General features: G+C 35.8%; 1 protein-coding gene across 1 annotated transcript in view; it reads left to right on the forward strand.

The window, feature by feature from the left end:
- The first annotated feature begins 12308 nt into the window (after positions 1–12308).
- LOC131438546 (solute carrier family 22 member 21) overlaps positions 12309–13020 on the forward strand; it is a 640450-nt gene continuing 639738 nt past the window's right edge. Inside the window, exon 1 of the mRNA XM_058608646.1 lies at positions 12309–12460. Coding sequence (XP_058464629.1) covers positions 12322–12460 — 139 coding nt within the window. The 5' untranslated portion in view covers positions 12309–12321. The remainder of the gene's footprint in view (positions 12461–13020) is intronic.

A 13020-nucleotide genomic window follows, 5' to 3' on the forward strand; every position in this document is an offset into this window, starting at 1 on the left:
TTGCATCAAACAAATTTTTCCTTAAGTTTTGCGGTTTTTGTTTTTTACGCAGATTTCCGAAGTTACACTTTTTTTTTACGCGGATTTCCCAAGTTACGCGGTTTTTTTTGCGCGATTTTGTTTTATGCGGTACGTATCCCCCGCGTAAAAAGAGACCTCAGTGTAGATATACTTCCTCTAATATTCTATTGAACGCATTACAATGGCTTTCAGAGAAACAGAGAGGATATTATTTAACAATGGTGTTCATTTTCAAAAACTTAAATATACATTGCTGCCTCGATATTTGCGTGATCGGATTGAAAGAGGAAGTGACTTGCATAGGTACAATACTAGAAATGCGTCTGATGCGAGAACACCAAGCTTTTTGTCAGCCAGATCGCAAAACTCGTTATTGTACAAAGGGATTAGTTTTTTCAATTCGATGCCAGGACGAATCAAGCGGGCTACAACATTGAGGGAGTTCAAAAAGTTGTGTATTTCACACATAGAATCTTTTTTGTAATTAGATCTTTAATGAATTAGTGCAGTTTGATTTTTTCGAAAACTGTGTAAAATGACGAAGATTGTATTTATTTTATTATTGTTTTTTTATCAAGTAAGACCCATTAGGTTGTTATGTTCTGTATGATGATGATGGATTTTTAATAATTTGTTTAGTTAAAAAAAAATGAGTTGTCTACCAAAGTATGAGCCTCGCGCGCGCAAAACAGGTAGAGGCAATTTGGAAATTGAATATGACTGAAACTGGATATGTTCTCTTTTATTTTTGAGAGCTTTAGCATTCTACGTTTCGAGTTTGAATCTTAACTTTGTAAGATTTGATGAATTATTTATTGATTACATTTCGGAAATAATAGGGATCGGAAGTTATTGATGGAATTGGGCTTGGCTCTGCCCATCCGCAGTCTCGTCTCTGCCCATCCGCAGTCTCGTCTCGATGTGTGTAGCGGATAGTAAATCGGAAATATTTGAATGTTTTCTTGTTCTCAGTTGTACTTTAGAAGGAGAATCTATACCTGCTGGATTAACCAGATCGTTTTATATTTAGTTAATTGGTTAAAATATGTGATGCAATATTTATTATCATTTAGATAAATCGTCCAGCTCACAATGATGAGGCGGGACCATCATCATCATCATAATTTCTTCAATTTCGTGATCTAGTCTCCAACTGGTCATCGGCAGCGGCTGGTCGGTTGGAACTTGTATGCTGCATTAACCTGGTGAAGTTGGCACGCATCGATGATGGTCGCATTCTACTTGTGGGTCCGCTGTAAACACCCCCGGGAAACGGGAACCCGCCGGGTGTCCCACATTCATCCCTCTGAACCAAGGTTTCTTCGATACCTTCGGGATAATGGAGTGTAACCATCGTCCCAGCTCCCTATTACTCCATGAAGTTTGACAACTTTCGAGCGTCCTTCTACGAGATGTACTGAAAAATTCGTTGAAGCAAATTCTTCTTTCGTAAAGTTCACCATTTAATGCGCCCGCCTTGGCCAATGAGTCTGCCTTTTCATTGCCCGGAATAGAACAATGCGAAGGGGCCCAGACTAAAGAAATTTTATAAGACCGTCGAGATAAAGCTCTCAAGTATTCCCGTATTTACCCCAGGAAATATGGGGGATGCTTTACTGACTTCATTACCCGGAGCGCCTCTATTGAACTTAGACTATGCGTGACAATGAAGTAATGGTCTTCGGTTTCAATGATCCCAAGGGTATACTGAATAGCAGCTAATTCTGAAACGTAAACTGAAGCTGGATCACTAAGTTTGTATGAAGCGGTGATGTTCTTATCGAAGATACCGAAGCCCGTGGACCCGTTGAGATTTGATCCGTCAGCGTAAAACAGCTTTTCACAGTCGACTGCTCTGAACTTATTATAAAAAATATTAGGGGTCACTTGAGGGCGTATGTTATCCGAAATTCCACGAATCTCTTCTCTCATGGATGTGTCAAAAAACACAGTAGAATCAGAAGTATCCACGAAATCAACAAGGTTGCAAACGTACGATGAAGGATTTATATTCTGAGCCATGTAATCAAAATACAAGGACATAAAACGGGTCAGAGAATTGAGCTCGACAAGCCTTTCGAAGTTTTATTGATTGGTGATTGCACCATCGGATTCAGGATATCGCATCGGATTAACAATCGATATGAGAGATCCCAGAATCGGTTTTTCAACGGTAAGACGCTCGCCAGAACTTCAAGACTCATCGTATGAATCGACTGCATGCAACCTAAGGCAATACGCAAACGATACTGAATTCCAATTTAATGAAATGGGTGTTCGCGGCATATCGGAAGCAGAAGCATCCATATTTCATTACAGACAATATCGTTGTTTGGTACAACCTGATCAGGTCTTCTGGATGAGCACCCCACCATGATCCGGTTATTGTACGAAGGAAATTGATTCTCTGCTGGCATTTTTGTTTCAGGTACCTAATGAGACATCCCCAGGTGCCATTGGAGTCGAACCAGAGAGATTTCATCACCTTGCCGCAACCCTCTTCGAGATTCGAAGGTACTCGAGAGCGTCCCAGATACTCGGACGTAGCACATCACTCTATCCATCGCTGCTTTGACCAATCGCGTCAGTTTATCCGGAAAATTGTAATCCGAACTACGAGTTCTCAGGATCAAGTTACAGGTTCACGATTCTGGTACATGTTAAAATATCATAGTAAAACATTTTGTTTAAAATCCTGAATCTAGGTCCAGAATCTTACTCCAGATTTAGACTCAAAATCTACGTCAGTAGTACAGGTTAAGAAACTAGGTTCAGATCTAGAATCCGTACTGCTTAAGATTTTTTCTGTCAGAACTCTGGTTCGACAACTCAGGTCCAGAATCCAGTTCAAATTTGCAGTTCAAGGGCAAACACTGGTCAAGACTCACGTCCACAGTCTAGGTTCAAAGTTTATGTCCAGAAAACGGAATTCTGGTCCAGAGCAATCCTGGTCCAGGTCTAGAACCCAGATCCATGTTCCGAATTCTAGTAAGGAATACGGCTTCAAGTTCATCCATATCCGGGTAAAGAATCTCAGACCACAACCCAAGTAACCACGACGCATTATAATCCAGCATTATTTCGGCTTCAAAATTTCGTGAAAAGGAATTGATTATATGCTACTGAATTGTAAACATAATTATAATGGTATTATAAAGCTGAAAAAGGCGATTATTAGACTCTTCTAGGATCTGACAGATGAAGCAGGAATTATACATTAATAATGCAGTTATAACGTAAATGTCTACTTTATCGATGGCAACAATTTCAACTGTAGATTTAACATGCCATGATGCAATAAGAGTGCTTAAAAAATGCTTTGCAAACAAATTCAAATGTTAAAAAAATCTACTTGATGTTCAACATAAATGCATGAATATTAGGAGCTATATGTGTAGTTTTATATTTCCATTATACGTTGTAATCACTCCAGTCTGAATAATTTTCTTCCATTGTCTAGACTCGAACCCATGACGACCGTGACTTTCTGGCTTCTTAACTGGCACCTTTCACATGGAACTGTAAATTAACTTGATACTTTGCGCTGTTTTTTTAGAAATAAGAATCGAGCTGTTTTTTTTAGAAATAAGAATTGGCTTCAGATCATTACATTGTTTTTACATATTACTTATGTATAACAATTCTGAAAAAAATCAATAAAATAATCTTGGAAAACTGTAGCATGTTAACAGTGTGATTGAATTCAGAGATACCAGGTCCTCCGACCATTTTGTATATCATTAATTTCCAATGCGTTGTACAGATTTTCAAAATAACAGATTTTTTCAAGAGAATACAAACAGACATAGATTCCCTGAATCCTCTAAGATTGCTTGTGATAACGTACGTGTTTTTTCCATTCCATTTAATATTAGTGATAAACACAGATTTTTTAAAAATGTCCTGGCATCCCTGATTAAATTGAACTAATAAAAACAAATGCTAGGTTATCGATCATCAACTTAACGCCCGCAGTTGATTTAGAATTTAACATTCATCGAGTAAACTTACATCCGCGTTGAACTAAGAAGATAAAAATCATCAGGTAAACTTATTCATACATCAACGATTTGTTTTTGATTATGCATCCATTTCAGCATGAGTCAAAATAACTACGCAGTTGTTCAATGCACTTTTGACGAGGAGGAAACATACCTTTGCGTATTACCTTCCAACTGGGTGAAAAAAAACGGTTGGAACAAGGGTATTCGAGATGAATTCACTGCATTGGAAGGAAGTGATCTGTGTTATTGGCCGGTAAAAGCAGCGGGATACCGTTTGTTAGAGAAGGCTAAGAAAAATCCTACGATTCATATTGACAAAACAGTGCTCGCCGCATATAGATGTAAAATAAAACGCATCGGAATCGATACGTATAAGAATGTAAGTAATTATTAATTTTAGGTTTGTTTATGTTACTAATAAACTTGATGTGAATCGCAGGCTGAAATGGAACAGAAACGGATGGAGATCCGCTCTGATACGGATGATTTTGAGCCAAACAAACGCACTGAGCTTGACACAACAGCAGCAAAGTTGTTTTCCAAAATCCTCAAGCAGAACGATGATGTCGCTGTAAATATTCCCATGACTTCTTCTCTTGGTTCATCTGTTCATATTTTTGAGGCAACTGCATCACAAAACAATTCAGAGAACTTTGTTGCGGCTTTAAATGACGATAATACCACGATGCCACTATCCGAAAAATTGAAACAATTCGAAGACAAATTGAATCTGGCAATGCTCACTCTATCTGAAGTAAATGAAAAACTGCACGTTGTCATTGATAAAGCGCAACAAAATATTTATATAGAAAATCTTCTGAATCAGATAATGATTTTACTTTCTCAAGCCAACGCAAAACTCGACATTCTTGCTTCTAATGAACAAGGTATCAACAATATGGAAGACTATCAAATTGAAGTAACAAAGTTTACTATAAATCCCGTCAGAAGTGTTAGTGAGCTAGAAGCATTAGAATTGAGATGTTTGGACGAAAAATTTGCCGAGAGCGTGATCAAATCAATGGCGAAGATTCATGGAAGGCATCGCTTTACAGGAAATGGTCGAACTGTGTGTTTGCAGTTGATTGATTATTTCGTAGATTGTAGATTTTTTCGTGATGTGTCTTGGACAGGTGTGAGTAAAAGCAAAGATGCAAACGGGAATCTAAAAACGAAAATTGCATTTTCAAAATACGACAAGTTCGTCAACTTATTTTTTCAAGTCATTCACCATGCAGATGAATTATTTACTTTGGAGGCTTGCCATAAATTTCTCAAGCAATGTATTAGAAATTCGAAGCAAAGATTAGAAGATATCAAACAACTGCGTACGCCAGTAGCAAGGAGTCGACGTTCCAATTACGCAAATGACTTACTTGATGATCAACAGAGCCAGCGAAGTGAAGACATTCAATGCGATACAAGTCAACTTGATGACGTATATGAACTCCAAGGAATTAACGAAGAATACCTTGAAGAGATGGTGTTTGATAAGTAGCTCGGTGGAAAATTTTAACGTTTTTTACGGCATATGCGAACTGTTTTTTTAATATTTGTTATGATACAAAACAAAATAAAGCATTTTTATTTTAATCATCACGCATATTCAGTCGATAGCAAAGTATGATGAAGGGGAACAAACAGTACTTCGCTGTTTATAACTGTGGCCACTAATTTACATAGAATTTGATCTATAGGATACATCTTCTGCGTTTTGTAGGTGATGTTTGATGAGTAGAAAACTAAAATATCCGTTGATGGTAGTGGAGCTGTGAACAGATTGTCGAATGTCGTTATGTCTGATCCATTAATTTCCTTTAAGGATGCATAATTCATTGAAATGATAATCTTGTTCCTCATTAAAAACCATTTGTCCAAAAAAGATGTTTTCAATGTGAAATTTTCCGATAATTGAATGATCATAAACTTCTTACTATCATCTTTAAATGGTTTTTTGAAGCAGGGGTATTGCACCGAAATGTCCTCTAATTTATTACTATACGTTTTTCGCTCTGATAATCGATTTATAATTTGTGATAAAGGTAATCGTCCAGTTCTAACCAATATTTTAATTTTATACAAATGGTTTTCAAACGGGTAGGATGATATCGACGGTAGATCACCGAATCTTTGTATTTCGTCTAAAATATGGATCAAATTGTGAATATTGCTAGTGACTGCATTAAATTGTGTGTCATAGTTTTTGACGAAATTCTCGAACAAAATTTTGGCTGCTGGTAGAAAACGACGAAAATAGTTACTAGAGCAAGTTGTAACCGCACAAAAAAGATTTAAAAAATTTAAGTAATGACTTTCATTGATAATCGGTTTCAGAATAATAACACCTATGTAATTTAGAAACGAAGCACATTCTGAAGCCTTCCAATGGTTCACAGTTTGTATGCTGCGTACTGAACGATGAATTTCTGAAGGCAAACGAATTCTTTCCAGTTGCCCTGAAATGGTATTAATGACATCTTTAGGCCACTTAGCAGCATCCAGACCATTATGACCATCGCGGAATGCAAGAAGAAGTTTCTTCATAACACCAAGATGAAGTAAATGGAGTGAATCAGAAACAACGACATCTTATTATCTTGCCATTTTTCCGGATCTTGTAATGTTGATAATGTTTCTCGTATTTTCGTTCTCGAAAACCGTAGTCAGTTCTACGAATTGCAGATATATTAGGAAATACGTTAATTCTTAGTAATGTTGAGTGAAAACCAATTGTGCAGCACTTCAAGCAGCCGTTTAAAGAATTGAAATTTACTACTCCTACAATAGCAGATTGAGAGTTTTTAAAATCATACATTTTGAAAATACTATAAATAGTTGGTACCTTTTATAAATGCTCGAGCAGGTGAATCACAAATAAATGCACGAATCTTTACATGCAGCTTCACTCCGTTAATTATCAACCCGTTCTCTAAGATTGGAAGGATTTCACTCGCAAACGGTTCCAAAAATTCTTCAATTTTCTTTGGTTTTGAGTGACCGTGGAAGATACCAATCACCTTGGTTACTATTTCTGGCATACTGTATATATTGAAGAGAATTGGTCATACTTGATCTGTTCCGTTATTGTACAAGGGCAGTCCGTCAATGTTAATGTTGATCGAAATAGAACGTGATTCTCGTAAATTCTCGAAGCACCGTTTAAGGCAAATTCCTGGAAAGGAAAGCAAATCTTCAACTAATAATGAAAATTCATCAGTATCGTTTTACCGATCCCTTGATGCCAATATTGCCCTCCTTCAATACGTGTTATGAATGACTTATTTCGAGGCGTTGATAAAAGATGACGTGGATTCGTAGGTATGTTTGGATCGATTTGATTTAATTTGTGCAATAACGGGTTTAAAGCATGTTGACGAATATTGTACTGAATACTCCAGTTTCGCAAGAAAGTTTGAAGATCACTAGTCTGGTTATGACTTACCGATTCTTTCCAGCCCATTTGAGGTACAACAGTATTTTGATCAAAATATTTGTCATTTGTATTATCAAGATTTGAATCAATTTCTATACAATCATCTTGGGTGGGTACCAAGCAAAACGTTCTTGATTCATGATTTGGAACAGCACTGAAGTTGTGTGAAGTCAATTTGGGAAAATCAAATGCCGGATCAGGATGATTTGTATTGCAACTTAAATCCGTTTGAATCAGATCGGTTGCTGTTTCAAATTGCCTACACATCACTGTATTGCGATATTTTTGGACTTTTTTTCTAAAATTTCCACTTTTCAACAGCATTTGCCATTTCTTCCGATTATCCATTCTGTTTTTTTTTTTCAATTATTTATCGACTTACCGACAGATTCTAAAAATAGATTGGAAATTTGCATATAGTATAGCTTTTAATGAAGCGTTATATTCAACAACAATGCAAACGATTCTACTTTTTATCGACACCAAAGCATTGGATTAATGTAGCAATTCAATTACAATGCACTGTTATCATTAAAGTTTCGTAGCTTCAAAATATAGCATAGAAAGTCGATATATAGCACAGTGAAAAGTTGTTGTAAGATAATGTTTCATTACATTTTGATTGCAAATTTAAAGCACATTGCTTTAAAATATGCAGGATTAGTGTAATTATACTTTAACAATGTCGAAATAGAGTTGTAAATATGCAGTGATATAATGCACATGGTTACTTGGGAATCCAGACTTAGATTCAGTATTCTGATCCAGAAACCTTGTTCGATGACCTGATCCAGTGTTCAGGACCAGAATACAGATTTAGTTATCGCTTAGTTATTACTGAGTGAGATGACGTGCGAGTGTTTCAAACAATCATAGAACCAAATACTAACAAAAGTAATATTCATTCACTTCTTCTTTATCCCTAAAACTTAATTTTTGCTTAATTGTTTCTGTGGAACCTTGTGGGTCTCAAATAAACTGTTGGATTTCAAATATTTTCGTTTTAGTCTCTTACACAGCAAAAAAAAAATGGTTTGAAAAATTACTGTTGGACGAGCACGTGAAAAAAAATCACATTGTTGTCATACATTTATCACAAGAAAACACACCAAAGGCAGAACTTTCCTCAAATACCCAACCGAAATAAATAAATGATAAAATCAAAAACAAAAGAAAAGAAACCGAAACCCAAAAACTGACGTCACATGCTCTCAAAGGCAGTTACAAATCGGATTGGTCTGGGAAATCGTTCTACCAATTGAACTACTGTGGATGTGATGATACACAAATCAGCATACTTCCCGGTAGCAAAGTAACTTGGTATTTGATCTGACTGTGCACGGCCGGTGTGGTTCACATTTTAATTGATCCCTTGTGGTAGAATCTCGCACACATAAACTTATTGCACATTTCCGATACCAGGCGATCTCTCTCTTCAATTCACTGGTTGAGCAATAGTATGTTAGATTTCGTTGTGTCTCTATTGATTTCTATTTTTTGCTTATCCAATCTTCTATCGATAATATCTTGAATTAACAATTAATTTCTACCGCGTTGGGATTTAAAAAAATAATTTTTTACCATTTCTATCTATTATATATTTAATCTTGAGTTAACTGTAAAATTCGATTGCCGCAGAATTTTCATTTTTTCTACTTAATGGGCAGTAGAACGAATATTATATTCATAATGGGCATTCGACCAGAAAAGTTCGGGAAACACTATTCTGAAGATGGAGGTGTAGTGAAAATAATGCAATGTTAAGTATCAACAAATATCTTTGATTTTTGCAAGCTTTTATTTTTTTTCTATTGAGGACATTTGTTAGTTTGAATGAAAAAAAAAGTTCTAAAAAATGTGTATGTTTCCTTTTGAATTGGTTGACAAAAACTAATGGTCTGTAATTTGTCACACATTTATATGACTGGAATAGATTATTTTTTCGATAATGATACTTAATTTAAATTTATACATAAAAGAGAGACTTTACGGAGTCTGGAAGGGATGATATTTTCTGGCAAGGAATTTTTATAATATCGGTTACCAAAGGATCTGAGTTCAGCAGTAGTTTATGAAGTAAATCTGTGTTTGTTGCTGTTCTTGAACTTTTTCTAGTGTGGTTTCATCTAAAATTCTTAATATTTTTGTTATTTGATTCAGATGCCTCTCAGATAATGAACCAATGGATATTAAAGCGTTATAAATCACATCTGAACCACGAACCAATACTGTGTGAACTCTTGGCGGTAAATTAAACCATTGATACTCTTGTACTAGCAATCTGGCAGTGTTAATCGCAATGATTTAAACGCATCTTTTCTAATATTAGAGCCTGACGCTAAGCACTGAAGTATTACTTGGCACTTAACAATAAGTTCCCTATTCAATAAAGTAACTTCCGCAACGATATTGGAATTCCAAAACAATTTCCGAGCCGTATTGCCATCATTCGAGTTTCCAGATTCTCTACTGCGTGGTTTGTGTATTATAAGTCCTAATCTGGATCTAAGTTCCAACTGGATGAACTTTTCTCTGTGCGATAAGGCTTCTTTCTTTTGAACTGTTTTATCCCGTCACTTTTTGAAATCTAACCTATAGGCCAGATGAACAAAATATTAAAAAAAACGAATCCAGAAATTCAATCTAATTGGTCTGCAGTACCTTGTTGAGGAAGGCCGGGGATTTTTCCACAGAATTATATTTTCTTCAGTTGTAGTTTCCATTTTCAATTGTAGTGGGACATACGAGTTTACAAATATGCTGCCGTCATTCGAGAAGCCTTCATTGAAACTTTGCCTATACTCGCTCCCGCTCCCGAGCTACCATCAAACCCCCATTTTCCGATTAAAACTAATTGTTAAGAAACATTTGGTAGCACTTTTCTCTAAATATATTCCTAATGAGCTCCAATAATTCGACTGACAATGTGATTCAATGAATTCTGAAGTTCCACTTCAGCTGCTGTTTCATCCATTTGTAAGCTGCTAATATAACATTTGTTTTTGGGGTATAAATAAGCGATATAAAAAAACCTTTGTTTTTAGCACGAATCACACTATTATACGATGGCAAAATATCAGTGCAAGTCTTTGTGTTGATCAGCTCTCTAACAAATAAATACTGATGCTTGGCCAGTTTTGCCTCAACTAACGGAAACCATATCTCGTCGGCCATGACAATCATCTTGGATTTTATTTTGTCGAGGTTCAGTGTCGTTGATAACATTTTTCTCTATAATGCAATTTAATTTTATCAACTTAATTTGAATGCTTATCCAGCATTACTGATTTCGTTCTGTGTGTTCCCTTCCAACACGCAGTGATTATTTTACATAGGTAGATTATATGCAATCGCTGCTCGTGCGCATTTTCTTTAATAGGCAATTTTGCCACCATATCATCTGCCATATGTCAGCATCAGATCCTCTTTTAGAATGCCAAATATCAAACAAATAATGTCTCGAGAATAAGCAAACGTAAATATTAGCTAAAATTGTGATAATTTAGGAAACAACATCCGAAGATGCGCAAGGTAAACACAAACATGCACTCACTATATTCAACCTAGCGCGCTTATAAAGACTGTTCCAGAAAGTATGGACGTAACCAAAAACCACTGATATTTCGCAATGGTTCATAATCTGTCAATTTTTATGACTGCGTCCTGTTGTTAACACTCTTCTCTAACCACTTGTGCAGTTGTTTATTCGTTTTCATTAGTTTGTTTCGAAATGCGTGAACTTTCAGCAGAACAACGTCGAAAAATTGTGTACAAATGGTGCACAGAACGCGGACTGTCACTGAGAAAGATAGCAAAAATGGAAGTAGTAAGTGAAAAAGCCGTGCGAAATGCAATCAGGAAGTTCGGTGAAGATAACACCTTTGAGGATAATCCGATGAACATGAACAGCAAATGAAACGACTTCTACCCATGATTCGAAGCCACAAGGATCCTGATGTCTTCTGGCCAGATGAATCCACCAAATTGCCCACAACTTCGACCAATTGAGGAATTTTGGGCATTAACGAAGGCACATCTTAGGAAACATGTTTCGGCAGCCGAAACCATTCAACAGTTCGAAAAAGATTGGAAAAAGTGTCAAAACTTGTAATAAATCTGTATGCAGTACCAATATGAACAAGTTGTTGTCCCACCAGGAGTAAAACGCTGCAAAAGATTCAGAATGAAATTCTGAAAGTTATCTTAAAGCGGCCTCCTTGGTTTAGTTCAAATGAGTTGCACAGACTCATACATTCAAATTATTTGATGCAATACCAGATAGTATCAAAGATAAACTCAAGATAATGTAATCTTCGATTTTACATATATCATATGAATAGGATTCCTCGATGAACTCGGTTCACCACCAGTTCCAGTTTAATTATTAGTTGCAGCAGGTGAAACTAGCGACTGATCGCTCCATGTGTTGTAACTATGACAACATTCATTCATGTATTCATAACATACAATATGAACATTTGGCTGCATATCTAGTGGTTCTTAATATGCGAACGTAAAAATCAATGGAAGTAACAAAATATTTTGTGCGTACTATTTCCCATGTTTTTCTTCCTTGTATTGATACCATAGTATTTACCGACACTTTCTAGTAATTGCACAGTAATTACACTATTACTGAGTGTACTAATACACAGTTACTGATTCAAAATTTTTCGATCAAAATAAATGAAATCTCCTCTTCAATTGATACACTGTTTATATTAAGTTTGCATATGTATCAATCGAATATGATCTTCTAAATAACTTGAATTGTTTAATTTTTAATTTAATTGTGCTTTATCATTTCTTAAATACAATCCTGTGTGTTTTTCTTTCTTTCGTAGATTACCACGTACATTGACCATGTCGGATTTATTAACGAAAATTATGGGACATAATGGAAAATGGCAGTTGAGGGCAGTTTTTATAATTTATTTGTGTAAAATACCTTCAGCTTGGTTCATGGCCTGCCTAATTTTTACTGCACCTGTTCCAAAGCATGGTAAGTTAACCCGAATTTGTCGATACAGACAGATCGATACGACCGATAATTTTGCCCCGATAGCATCGATAATTGCGTTCAAAACTCGCCTGTTCAAAACCTCGACAATAATTTTCGTTTCGTTGTGGTGATGGATTGTATCGGTATCGAGAATCTTCTTATATGCAATGTACTCCAATGAGCTACAAATAGGTTTATTTATTGATTTATTTATTATTTTTTTAAATTTATTTATTTGTATTTATTTATTTATTTATTCATTTCTTTCTTTATATATTTATTTATTTATTTTTGCCTTTCTCATATAGAAAGGCTATGCAATCTCTGCGAAAATCGACTTTTTAACCGAGGCCCGGAGGGCCGAATGTTATATACCATTCGACTCAGCTCGACGAACTGAGCAAATGTCTGTGTATGTGTGTATGTGTCCGTGTGTGTATGTGTGTGTATGTAACAAAAATATGCACTCACTTTTCTCAGAGATGGCTGAACCGATTTTCACAAACAAAGATTCAAATGAAAGGTCTCATAGTCCCATAGCCTGCTATCGAATTTCATTC

Source organism: Malaya genurostris, chromosome 3, assembly GCF_030247185.1.
Source record: "Malaya genurostris strain Urasoe2022 chromosome 3, Malgen_1.1, whole genome shotgun sequence".
Classification (NCBI taxonomy): Eukaryota; Metazoa; Arthropoda; class Insecta; order Diptera; family Culicidae; genus Malaya; species Malaya genurostris.